Genomic DNA, 13,725 nt, shown 5'->3' with positions numbered 1-13,725 from the left:
CATTTAAGGTTAGTGACATCTACTTCCAGGATTATTGCCAGAATTAAGCAAATCAAGGTAAAATAGTACACTTAAGAAGGATATACACATTTTAAAAAGCGGGGTTTGTATTATGTATTCGCCTATTAAAATAATTGATTTTAGTAAAATAATGATGTTTTAATTAAAAACAGGTGCTGTTTTCCTTGGGCATCTGGTCATTCTATAGGTCACTTGATGTTAGAATTTAAGGTTGTTTTTGTCAGTGTGAGAAATCAGACGTTACCAGCAGTGTTTCAGATTAGTCCTTGGGACTCAAAGACATCTGATTGTATTTCCAGTCCCCCTCCAGACCTGTAGCAACTTACATGATTTGTATTCTCCGCTTAGGGCTCCTGTCCTAGCTTTTAGCCATATTTGTTCGCTATCTTTGACAATGTAGGGAATAATGAGTTTAAGGACTCCTGTGATTTTACAGGAGCCCACAGAAGGTGACCACTTGTTACAAGCATTCTACATAAATATTCAGAGGTTGCTGTAAGTAGGCACTTTTCTAGCACGTTCCCCCGCAAAACACTAATATTATTCCTAAGCCCCCGTTCATGTCCTAGCAGCCTAAGAGAGGCTAAAAGGCGGTCTCTGCTGTTACCATCTTCGTCGTTGGATATGGTCACAATGGCCACACTGTTCTTCCCAACTCTGGCTCCACTCCAGTGGTTCCCAAGGGGATGGCCAAGGTAGACCCTGAACTGCTCCTCAGGCTCAAACATGGAGTCATCATGGATGTAGATGGTGCAGTTCTTCGCCTATGACCAACACATGAGACAAATTCAGCCTTGTAGCAGGAGACCCGTGATGGGCAGTTTTCCTAGATGGTACATCTCCCTCCTTGTGGTGTCCAAGAACTGGCACAAATTCAAAAGTGACTCAAGTTTCATTTATAAAATGAACTTTTAATTCTAGCAGTTTGTGCCTGAGTAGGATGTACCCATACGATAAGGCTTGAAAACATTTCAAACCATTTGAAATTTTTGGTGATACGTTATGAAAACCAAGCTAATACAAGCAACAATGCACTAAAACACCTGCAAATGGTATCTGGGCCAGCGAAGACATTTGTACGTGTTATAAAGAGTGGAAGGCTAATGAGGGAGTCAGCATACAGCTCTTCTTCCTAGAGGACTGAATACATTCCTTTTCCTTTGTGAAAACTGAACAATTTTGTAAGGAATTCAGAAAGGCAGCATCTTAAGTTAAAGATAACTTTAAACGCTGAAGAACTTTCGAATTTTCTACCTCCTAGTATGTCATCTGAACACTACAGAGGACAGAAACCTGGAACAGAAGCCAAATTCTGGGTGGTGGTAGGAAACCAAGCATTTATCAAACTGAATATTCCCTACTGAGGACCAAGCTTCCGGGAAGATGTAAACCCAAATTACAATGTTTTTTATATATGGCAGCCTCAGCAACAGACTCAGGTGATAGGATGTGGGATATTGTTGCCCAACCATTCTAAATTTAAGACCCAACTATCTTACACAGGCAGGAAGGAGTTCTAAACCCTACTTCCCAAATCATGCTAAATGACAAGACTTCCCTGTGAACATCTGTGTGTGGCTTCTTAACATCTCTTCAAGTTCTTAAAGAACGGCCCTTTTCCTTCAACATCTTTCCTACAATAAGAATTCATTATGGATTATATGAATTTAGTAGTGACTTTTCAATCTTAAAAAAAGACATTTTTGTAAATGCCAATTCTAAAGACATATGCTTAATAAGCCAAGGAAAATGAAGATTCCAGAGTGTGCCGAGGAATTATGATAGATTATAGAGTGGGTAACATATGGTCTATTCGATTTCTTTTATTAAATGAGAAGCCATTTCTCCAGTAGGCAGTGATTTTTTTTCCGAGCTGGGAACAAATACAGATGTGCAGACAAAGCTCCTGAGTGTATCTGCAGTATTTGTACATGTTCTGAAACTCGGGCTCTAACTTGCCACTAACAAAATTCCAAAAACAAGGACCAGCCTTTCTGAGTCATGACTGTCTGAGGCTTCATTTGTTTACTTTTTGTAGTGAAGCTGAGCATCGGATGAGTCAGGAGGACTCAGGTGAGGATGTTTTAGGCTAAATGTCAAAGGTTTAACCAGAGAACAGGATGTTGACACATTTGGTTACATCACAATGTGACACCAGTTCAGCTAAGAACATTAAGACTAATTTTATTTTTTTGATACAGGGTTTCTCTGAGGCTTTGGAGGCTGTCCTGGAACTAGCTCTTGTAGACCAGACTGGTCTCAAACTCACAGAGATCTACCTGCCTCTGCCTCCCAAGAGCTGGGATTAAAGGCGTGTGCCACCACCTCCCGGCAAGACTAATTTAAAAAGAAAACAAAAGAAGTATATAACCATAGAAAGTTAAAATTGGTTATATATGCAAAAATAAATCTAAACCACTTGAGAGTCTCACCTAAAGTATTTTTTCTTGGATTTAGCAGTTACAGAGAACAGCAGACAGAAGACACAGGAATTGTTTTTTATTTTCATTTTGTACAACTCACTTAAATGAAAAAGCACATGAGAAAATTTTTTTCCTATATATAGTTTTAAATTTGGACGTAGCAAATATTCCTTATGTCTTTATAGCCCCTAAAGTGTAGCATTAATATAAATTTTATTAACATGCATCCTTGCTTTTAATTTTATATTATCACAGTAATTTATTTTTTAGGTAGTTTATTACTTTTTAAAAATATCTATGTGCATTAGAGCTTGGCCTGCATGTATGTCTGTGTGAGAGAGTTGGATCCCCTGGAACTTTAGTACAGACAGTTGTAAGCTGACATGTGGTTGCTGAGAATTGAACCTGGGTTCTCTGAAAGAGCAGCCTGTGCTCTTAATTGCTGAGCCATCTCTCCAGTCCCTATCATAGTAACTTCTAAATTTGATAAAAATTCAACTATATTATAGAAATTTGATATTTATTATAACAAATAAAAAATTTAATTAACTTTAAAAAATAAACATGGTTAAAGTTGGTTGGGTTGCAGTGTTGTATCACAGCAATACAGGGTTTCTCTGAGGCTTTGGAGGCTGTCCTGGAAGTGGGGTGCTGCTATGACAGACCTGATCGTGTGCTGGCAAGGACAGAGGAAGGACTTCGGGGCTCAGGGCTGGAAATGCCACTGGCTGCTCAGAGCTTACTGAGCTGTTATAAGAACACAGACAACATCGCCGAGAGCAGCCCAGATGACAGGAGCTTTGCTTGTGAAGCTTCAGAGGCGAGCACAAACCATTTATGTGATGTTTTGAATCCGGAACCACGAAAATAAAACCTTTGCTTTGCTGGGACAGTAGATACTGGCCAGCTAGGGCTGAAGAATCAGCAGTGAGTAAGAAGAGGCCAGCATGGATGAGGTGAAATTTGGGGAAGTGTTTCTCCTCAGGGTCGTCACACAGAAGCTGTGGTCCAGTGAGGTCTAGAGGAATCAAGGCTGGGCTTTCTGCTGGTGGCTGGACTTGGAATATATGACAGTCTCCCAGGCAGTGCTGGTTTTGAAGGCTTGAAAGGGTCATGAACAGCATCTGAGGCTTGGCAGTAAGAGGCCACTGGTGGAGACACAGTCTCAACCCCAGTACAAACCCTAGTACTGAAGGGGTCACGGAAAGAAGTTGAGGCTCGGTACTGTGTGGCAGGGTTAGAGTCCTGAAGGGAAGCCACGGGAGGCGATTGGCAAGGGTGCAGCCCAGGTGTAGTGTGACATCAAAGTTTTAGAGATGCCAGTGTCATGGGGTGACTGCCAGGGACAGCACCAGCTTTGGAATGGAGCTGGCCTGAGTCGAAGAGACAAACAGTGTAAGTGCGGCCACCAAAGCCCTTTGGAGCCCAGAGGATTGTGCATGAGTCTCAGATGTCAATCACTCAGTTTTCTGCACTGTTGAATTAGGGGTTTGCTCTGTTCTGACAGTAGCTGGGTCCTGGTTCTTCCCTTTTGGAGTAATAAAAATATTTAACCTATCTTTTATTTTACAAAAGACCACGCTTGAGACTTTGAAATCATGGAGAAACTTTGCATATCTACAGAAACTGAACTTGTAAAGAGACTTTGGATGTCTGAAAGGGACTGAACTTGCAAAGTGTTTCAATTATTAAAGACTGGGGGACTTAAAAAAAAAAGAATGTTGGGATTAATGGCATGCGTGAGTTCGAGACCAGCCTGGTCTACAAGAGCTAGTTCCAGGACAGCCTCCAAAACCACAGAGAAACCCTGTCTCAACACCCCCCCTCGCTGCCCAAAAGAATGATGTTTCACATTTTGATATTAATATTACCACGTCATCTTGTCAACAAAGGAAAGGTTCTAGTTGAATAACGATGTGTTTTGTGTGTTGAGCTGACAAGGGATCAATTGTACCCTTTTTTAAAAATCAACTTGATACAAGCAAGAGTAATTTGGAAAGAGGGTCTCTCGATTGAGAAAATACCTCCACAGGACTGGCCAGTAGGCAAGCCTGGAAAGTATCGTCTTCACTGAGGGTGGGGCCAACTCTGGGCAGGTGGTCCTGGCTGGCATAGGAAAGCAGAATGAGGAAGTGATGAAGAGCAAGCCTGTAATCATCATTATTCCTCAGTGGCCTCTGCATCAGCTCCTGCCTGCAGGTTCCTGCCTCGACTTCCCTGGATAATGGATTGTAATCTTTAAGATAAAATAAATCATTTTCTCTCCAAGTTGCTTCTAACCAGGACACCCACTGAGACAGCCACACAACACAGTAGCAGAGAAACACAAAGCTTCATGACACCCAGCTTTATTGTTATTTACTACAAAAATGGAAAGGATGAGTAATGTTAATGGCAGAAGAGGACACAGACTGGCCACAGTCTTCCTACATTTCCAGGGATGTTCTGGAAAGTTCTCCAGCATTCCTTTATCGAATATAGTGTCTGCTGAAGACAGATCTCTAAAGAAGTTTTCACTCATGTCTCAGAGATGCACACCTATAAGGATGGACCCTGAAGCATAATTCATGGTGACAAGAGCTATGAAGCTATTTGGTGTGACTACTGAGGCTCCTTACTATTCCTAAGCATGCAGGAGTATAACAGAGCAGATACATGCCATGAAATACAATAGTCAAATGCACCAGAATAGATGTAGACCTAAAGACACAGGCAGAACTTGAGACAATGCTCTAAACACAGTAAAAGACTAAATACAGAATAACATTTTATAAATAATAAATAAGGCAAACAAAGAATGTTTAAAAACAGTTCTTGAAATGATATTTACTTATGTGTGTGTGTGTGTGTGTGTGTGTGTGTATAGGCCATGTGTGTGTGCTGGAATCCATGGAGACTAGGAGATGGAGTTGGATCCCCTGGGGCTGGACTTAGGGCAGTTGTGACTGCCTGACATGGTACTAAGAACTATATTGAGGTCTTCTGGAAAAACAGCATGTACTTTGAACAGCTGAGCCATAACAAAACAAAACAAAAAGCACTGGTTGAGAAAGATAAACAAATAGGAGACACAGATCAAACACAATAGGTGACGAAGAGAATGAATAACTCAGAAAAACCATGAAAGGACCTTTGTAGAGAATGAGGATTGTGTGCCTTGAGTAAAAGGTACATATGCCGGACTCTGCCATCAAAACTGAGACTTGACAATGGTTGTAAATGCAATTCTTTCTCAGTCACACCTCTAGGATTACAATGAGACTCAGAGGCAGCCATGTCTGAGAGACACTGAGTTTCTCCCTTGAGAGTAAGGATGAGCAATTACTTATGCACACTGCCAAGACAACACTTGAAGCTGCATAGCTCACACCTCTTCAGTCTTATGCTGGGATATATGTGCCCTTGGACAAAGACCTTGATATCAGAGAACCCTCTTTCACTGTTTAAGTAACACTGAGGATTTCTCTATTACAGTTTCATACTAAGAGATCTACACTTGATTCTGCTGGGTTCCATCTATGCTTCCCAGCTCAACCAATGAGGTATGTGTTTGGTTGTGACCAAAGACAAAGAAGACAGCTAAGTGGAATAGATGGCATTATTAATAATTTTATCAATTTGTAAAGAACTCCAAGAGCTAGACCATATCTAATTTACTTCATGGACAAATCAAGGTTACAAGGAGGGAATTTCATCTTTGACCCGTGAACCCACTTACCTTCTCCCCTTTCAGAAACGTAATCCGTGAAGAGTCTGCATTTCTTCTCTCCTCAAAGTCCTCCATGACCTGAGCTGAGTGGCTCTGAGTGTAGCACCTCACTGATGACTCATAGCTCAGGTCCCCACTCCGGATGATAGGAACGTGCAGGACACCCTCCTTCTCCTTCACTAGAAGCAAATCCTTGGCAAACTGCATGCTGGGAACTGGGCAAGGGATGGGGAGATGGGGGCCTTGTCAGTGGGAAGCAGAAGATGCAGCGACCACAGTGGCGCTCCACCAGAGGCCAACACCGGATGGCAAAGCACAAATGCTAAGAGGTCCTCAAGCATGGATGCTGCTCCTATGACAACCACCGCTGCTATAGTGAGTGTGATTCCAGTGACCTACACTACGTTGACTTTATACCCATCTTTTCCCAGGTTGAGAATGCAGTGACTACCTCCAGTACAAACAGGTAACACACACAAGGACAATATGATGATGGTGTGAATATGCCACATAGCCCACTTTCTTCCCATGGATACAATAAGGAAAAAGAAACAAGATTGATGACAATTTTAGGCCCTTCATATAAGTCCTGGGGTCAGGGAGACAGCAGAGAAGAATAGTAATGCTAGCAAAGAAAAAAACAAAACAAAGCAAACAACAACAAAACAGGCTTGATCTATGCAAAGGGCTTTGGTTTTGTTTTATTGTTGTTGTTGCCAGATGTTACTTAAAAATTAATCCCGAGATCTACATTTTTCTCCTAAGCTAATAACAACAATAAAAAAATACTACAAATAAATTCCATATAGGTCCAACTTATTTTAACCAAACAAAACATGTGTTGTAATTGACCTGTGACTAGTGCTATGGGCTTAGCTGCTCTCTGGAACAAAGGAATTGTTGGAAACAAAGGAATTGTAGGAAACAGGTTTGACCTCCCATACCAGCTTCATGAAATAGTAAATTACTTAGACTTTCTGAACACTGTGTTTTTAAACATGCAAAGCAAAAAATGAGCATCTCATGGGATGGTTGAGAGGACTGGTTTTCAAAGGGTAACACAGACATGATACTCAGAGTGTAGCTAAAGATTCATTGGAGTCAGTCATATATGGAAGGATGAATATATTTTGGTTTACATGTGCCCTCAGCTTCATGGTTCTTCGTTCAGGGAACCATGTCTCTCTCTGCTGCCTTAATGCCCATGATGATGCTCCACATTAAGACATTTTCCCAAGCCCAGCATTTGGTTGGCTGCTGGTCACTAATTTCTCCATGAACAGTGCAAGGAGTCAGATGCCAAAGCCTCCTGGGATGCATATTGTGTTCAGAGCTGAAGGAAAGAAACCTAATGCTACCACCACTCCCTTGGCTGTGTTCTGTGTGTGCTCTCCCAAGCCTAAAAGGAGCAGCTTGCCACCTTTATACCTAGAAAGTTCTATTTGCCTTCAGTTGCCTCTGGCTTAAAGGGATAGATGTAGCAAGGACAAACCCATCCTATTGTCAGAATTGAGCCTACTGGTTATCAATGAAGACCTCACAAAAAGACAGGAAATGCCTCCTCAAACAATACTACTCCTAAGTGAAAATTAGTGGCTACATCTTAACTATGTGGGGGCCTACCATCCAGGGCAAGACTCTTAACACCAGCAGTAGTGTGTTGCCAAGGGGAGAACCAAACAAGCAAGGAAGCTGAGCTGTTCTTGGCATGGATCAAAAGCCTCAGATGGGTTCTGTGGCTGGCCTGGCATGCCTCAAGCCAGGTGAGAAAGTTAAGACCTGAAGTGGTAATGTTTTCTCTTGCATTAATCAACTGCAGATTCTTCCAGAGCTGTAAATGTGACAACACATTCACTGTCACTTCTAGCCCTATCTGTTGGGGGTTAGAGGGATGGACACTTCTGACTGTCTGCACAGAGAAAGAGAAAAACCTCCTTGTCTTTCAGAAAGCCCAGTGGCAGGAGGTTGGAAAGAGACAATGCAAGACACCAAGGTGAATGCAGAACAGGCAGTGCATGGTGCTGGTGGTTAGGTCGTGCTTGGTATTTAGGACTCTCACACATATTGATGCCATCTGTCAACCGCTTTTCAAGGCAATGCAGTCCTAGGAAGAGGCAGCGGTGACCAGGAGGAAGGGATTTCCAGGATTGCAAGGATGGGGTGCGCAGACGCAAAAGAGGTTATTCTCCAAAGGCATGTGGAGTTGCAATGGGTAAATGCATTTATCATTGAGCAGTTCTCTTAGCACATCTGTTGTACACGACTGACATTTATTTGCGTAAGTTTTGGATCCAGAAATAAAACATAGGACTCTGTTCTCTGTCACAGATACAATACTGAGCAACATATCCAGGCACATAGATGCTATTATTCTGCTCATTTTTGGTCACTGACAAAGTAAATGTGATAACAATGCCTGGTGTGTGGTGGCCTCTTTTCAGGCAATGGTGAAGTCAGAGTTAACAGAATTCCCACCTCTGATTCTTTGGAGTTAAAGAGTAAGTACTACTCAGTTGTATACACAGGAGGACAGTGATGTCAGTGGTTACAAGGTCTTTCTTTTCTGCTAGTAATACTCATGTGCACATTAGAATCTAATTTCATTGAGGTAAATAAAAACAAGAAAGCCTTCTGAGATTAATTCCTTAGACTATTTAGGGTCTTGAATTCAGCATAGTGGAAAAAGATGGAACTACCTGGGATTATATCAGAAATGTGAGCCATTGCATCAGAAAGGTGAGTAATTGCTTCTGGGAGGTAAAAGCTGACTTCATAAGCAGACATTGCCACCAAGATGGCAGATGCCAGCTAACACTGCATGAGGAAAGTCAGCAAAGCAGGATATGGAACCAGAAGATGGAACAGGATGGAGTAGATCTGAGTTTTGTCCCTTTCTCCATCATCTCCTCACACAAACTATTCAAATCTCAGTGTCACAACTTGAATGGCTACTACGAAGGTCAGATATAATGTGTGCAAAATCTCTAACCCAAAAGCATATGCAGTGAATGACTTCAACAAACACCAGCTATCACGAGGAAGATCAGTGACCAACATAAGAAAATGCTGTTGATGACGACAAATCATTACAGTAAGCTTGGGGATTTCTTTTCTGGGGTAAATTCATGACATAAAATACACCTAGTAGCCTTCCGAATAGATCGGAAACATTTTTTTGTTGCATACCAAATACCTGAGATTGCAACTCCAACACTTGCCAATAAAATATGGGGGGGAAAAATCAAAAGATTTTCCAGAGTTCCTCAGAGTGCAATGAAGACTGTGTGTGTTGCTGGAGTCTGACCGGCTCATATGATAAATTATAGACATGCCAAGAATAAATAGATGTGAAATAAAAACTGCTGTGTGCTGGATTACAGAATTTATCTAGATGACATTCTGGGAAAAGCAAACCTCAGGGACAGAAAGCAGATATAGCGCTGCTAGGGCTTCAGTTAGGGGACAGACTGCCTACAAAGGGCATGAGCAAATCCTACAGGGTATGGGGGACTGCTCAACATCTTTGTCATGGTGACATGGGTATGTCTGTTTTCAGAGCTTGTAAGACTCTTTTACTCTCTTGTGCACATTTTTTAATTTATGTAAGTTATCCCTTAATGATTTGTTACAGATATATGTAGATATATATATGAACACAAATACACATGTACACACATATAAACACACACATACATATTCACATTCAACATGAACAATGTACAAAAACGATTGTTTCCAGTAAGGAGGGCATGGATAATTGAGAGATAGGGGTATAAGAAAGATTAAAATCTTTTAGCATGTCTTTTGCCATTTGCAGTTTTTACTATTATATACATGATTTCTTAAGGATGAATAAAAGCATTAAACATTACCCTGTGGCTTGTCTCTTCCTATTTTAGGAGCTCATCAGCCACTGTGGCTGCTGATGACAGTCCTCTTGCCTCACTTGGAAACTATGACTTGATCTACAACCTTTGGACCCATATATGGACCGATGTTCTGAAAATGCTAACTTCCTTCACTCCTTCCTGAGAAACAGCTTTCATGTTCATCCTCACTTACATATGCTATGTCTTCAGTGGTGACCATATTTTGGTCATATACTGCTTCTATTCACTTGTGCAGACCATTTTTACTACTGCCAATATTACTTTCCAAAACAAAACAAATAACCTTGCACCACTCCTGCTAAGAACCACATTTGCCCCCCTTGCAAAGCCCTTTGACCAGGACATAGGGCCCCATAGGACCTGACTCACTGCAACTTCCCATTCATGCCTCTACTCACCTGCTGTCCTGTCCAAGCAGAAGTCAGCATTCCAGTTCTGCACACGTACATCTTTCAATATTTCACACGTGTCTATACTTACCTCTCTGATTACAACAGGCTTTCCTTTACCATCCATGGCTAAAGTCCTATCAGACCTGAAGGTGCATTTGTAAGAGCTGCCACATCATATACTGAGCTTCTTGAATAATAGGCCTAATGCTGACATATCTCTCTGCACCCAGCAGAGTATTGGCAACATGAGTGGTTGTCTCCTCCATGTCTATGCAAGGGCACACACATGTGCATGGATATATATACAAATAGATTCCATGAATGAAAACATGAATTATATTTAATGTATCATGCATGGAAGTTAAGAAAATACAGAAATACACTTTAATCCAGCAGTAGGTAGATATTCCCAATCTCTTACCATCTTGGAATGTGTCATTAATTGCAATGACAGCCTGAAAGGGTTTGGTCAGCTCAGCTCCTTGTGCTGAGCTGAGGAAAACCACAAATGTCTCCAGTCCTTCAATTACTGGGTATTGCGTGTCATCCAAGATAGTCAAGGTGCAGTACTGCAGGAGAGATCAAAGCAAACTTCAGAGAAGGCTCAATACCCAGCGTTGGCATCTTTCTTTGTGGTCATAAAGTGAGCTTACTTTTATTCAAATTCACAGTAACAGTCGCATTCTTACAATTTCTATTCTAAGCTTGCATTGTTGGATATTTGATGGTGAAGATCCTTTCATGAATTTGTGCTCATGTTTGCATATATACTTTTTACATTTATTTATTGTGTGTGTCTCTGTGTGTGTGTGTGTGTCTGTCTGTCTCTCTCTCTGTGAGTAAGTGTGTGAGTGGGTGTATGAGTGTGTGTGTATCTGTATGTGTGTCTATCCATCTGTCTGTGTATCTATGTCTCTCTTTCTCTCCCACTGTGTGTGTGAGTGTGTGTGTCTGTGTGTGTGTGAGTGTGTGTATGTCTGTCTCTCTCTTTCTGTGTATCTGTGTGTGAGTATGTGTTTGTCTGTCTCTCTCTTTCTCTGTGTGTGTGTGTGTGAGTGAGTTTGTGTGTGTCTGTCTGTCTCTCTCTTTCTCTCTCTATGTGAGTGTGTGTGTCTGTGTCTGTGTCTGTCTGTCTCTGTGTGTGTGTGTCTTTGTGTCTGTGTGTCTGTCTCTCTCTTTCTCTGTGTGTGAGTGTGTGTGTGTCTGTCTCTGTGTGAGTGTGTGTGTTAGTGTGTGTGTATGTCTCTGTCTTTCTGTGTGAGTGTGTATGAGTGTGTGTGCGTGTGCGAGCATGAGCCATGGAACAAGCGAAGGTCAGAAGACAATGTTCCTTGTGCCATCTCTGCTCTGGGGATAAAACTCAGGCCATAAGTCTTAGAGGTGAGAGTCATCTTGCCAGCCTCCATTTGTATATATTTCCAAAGAAAATAAGGACTGAAATGTTGGAAAGGGCTTTCAATATTTTGAAGTGACCCAGGAAGCAGGCAGATATTGCACTAGAGGCATTGTGCAGGAGTCTAAAGTGGTAGTCTCCATTGGGTCCTCCCACTGGAGCTAGAGGACTCCCACAGAAAGGACGAGCAGAGACTGTAGGACTCAGAGGGGATAGAAGACACTGGGAGAACATGGCAACTGATCAACTAAGCAGAGACTGAAGGGACAGGCATGGGTTTGAGTGGGCCTGTACCAGGGCCTCTGTGTACATGCTGTGTCTGTTAGTTAGCTTGGTGTACATGCTTGTCTGTTAGCTTGGTGTACATGCTTGTCTGTTAGTTAGCTTGGTGTATATGCTGTGTCTGTTAGCTTGGTGTACATGCTTGTCTGTTAGCTTGGTGTACATGCTTGTCTGTTAGTTAGCTTGGTGTACATGCTTGTCTGTTAGCTTGGTGTACATGCTTGTCTGTTAGTTAGCTTGGTGTATATGCTGTGTCTGTTAGCTTGGTGTACATGCTTGTCTGTTAGCTTGGTGTACATGCTTGTCTGTTAGTTAGCTTGGGGTACATGCTTGTCTGCTAGTTAGCTTGGTGTACATTCTTGTCTGTTAGTTAGCTTGGTGTTTTGTGGGACTCCTAACCGTGGGAGCAGGTGTGTTTCTCACTCTTGCCTGCTCCTAGAACTCTTTTCCTCATGTTCCTGTGAGCAGCTTTGGTGTGAGGGCTTTTCCCTTGTCTTATTGCATTTTGTTTTGTTGTGTTTGGTTGTTGTCTCTTGGAGGCCTGTTCTCTTCTGATGGGAGAAGGAGAGGGAGTGGATCTGGGGGAGAAGGAAAATGGGGGCTAAGTTGGGAGAAGTGGAGGGAAGGCAACTGTGGCCAGGATATATGGTATGAGGGAAGAATCTATTTGGGAGGGAGGGAAGGAGGGAGGAGCTACATTAGCAGCAATGAGAGTTTTGACTTTGAGGTACTTTGGCTGCTATGGGCTCACCTGTTCGGTGACACCTGGCCCGAATTCCAGCTGCCTTGAGCTAGGGACATAGTCAACTCCTGGAGTGGCAGAAGCTGGGTCCGAGGGTCGTGTTGCACACCAGACAGATGTGAAGGTAGAAAGGTCGGTCCCATGGCGGATAACTGGAATCTTCACTGTGCCTGGATTAAGGTAATAGTGATTTTTTTAAATGTCCAGCCTTGAGCTAAACAATCAGAGAGCATCTCAGAACACTCACCTCCCAGCACAACACTCAGTTTGTCTAATTCAACCTTAGCGATGCTCCTCTGCCCTTCTGAATATGGTAACAGATGTCAATGGTCCCTTTCCCTGAGCCCAAGCTCAAGAGGAGACTCACAGGAGGGTCTCAAGGGGGTGGCACTGAAAAACAGCCCTTGGGAAGGGCAGGCTTCACATGCACTTGGAGGGTGACCTACCACCAAAACAACAAGTCTGCTTCAGGAGACAAAACCCTGAGATGAGAACCTCAGCTAGAAAAGTCAGTACCGAGCTCAGGGGGCATGGAGCTGCCATGTTCTTAATGAAATGTTATAATCGGGTTGATTTTCTTATTTTACCCAGCAGTGCACACATCATTATTTCAGTCATATAGGCTTATTATCTTAGGAATGAACCTCATCTTTTGGCTTCATCATAATTATAGTATCCCAAGGACATTTAATTTTTCCCATAACCAAATCGAGAACCCCATCAAACACCATATTTTCAAACCTGCATAATTGGTTTTTTACATTAAGTTTGTTTTTAGAGGCTTATTTACTTGTTTTTATTTTAACTGTATGAATGTTTTGTCTACATGTATGTATGTGCTGCTATCCATGGAGACCAGAAAAGGATATGGGA

The 13,725-nt window shown here is 42.2% G+C and overlaps 1 protein-coding gene across 1 annotated transcript in view; it reads right to left on the bottom strand.

Moving 5' to 3' along the window:
* Fras1 (Fraser extracellular matrix complex subunit 1) overlaps positions 1-13,725 on the bottom strand; it is a 400,187-nt gene that overhangs the window by 33,500 nt on the left and 352,962 nt on the right. Inside the window, exons 57-60 of the mRNA XM_040747451.1 lie at positions 12,862-13,022; positions 10,857-11,004; positions 6,163-6,368; positions 629-785 (exon numbers count right to left, since the gene is read on the bottom strand). Coding sequence (XP_040603385.1) covers positions 629-785; positions 6,163-6,368; positions 10,857-11,004; positions 12,862-13,022 — 672 coding nt within the window. The remainder of the gene's footprint in view (positions 1-628; positions 786-6,162; positions 6,369-10,856; positions 11,005-12,861; positions 13,023-13,725) is intronic.

This window comes from Mesocricetus auratus, unplaced genomic scaffold (assembly GCF_017639785.1).
Source record: "Mesocricetus auratus isolate SY011 unplaced genomic scaffold, BCM_Maur_2.0 Super-Scaffold_100006, whole genome shotgun sequence".
Classification (NCBI taxonomy): domain Eukaryota; kingdom Metazoa; phylum Chordata; class Mammalia; order Rodentia; family Cricetidae; genus Mesocricetus; species Mesocricetus auratus.
The sequence above is the reverse complement of the archived record's forward strand: the minus strand, read 5'-3'. Positions and strand labels throughout refer to the sequence as shown.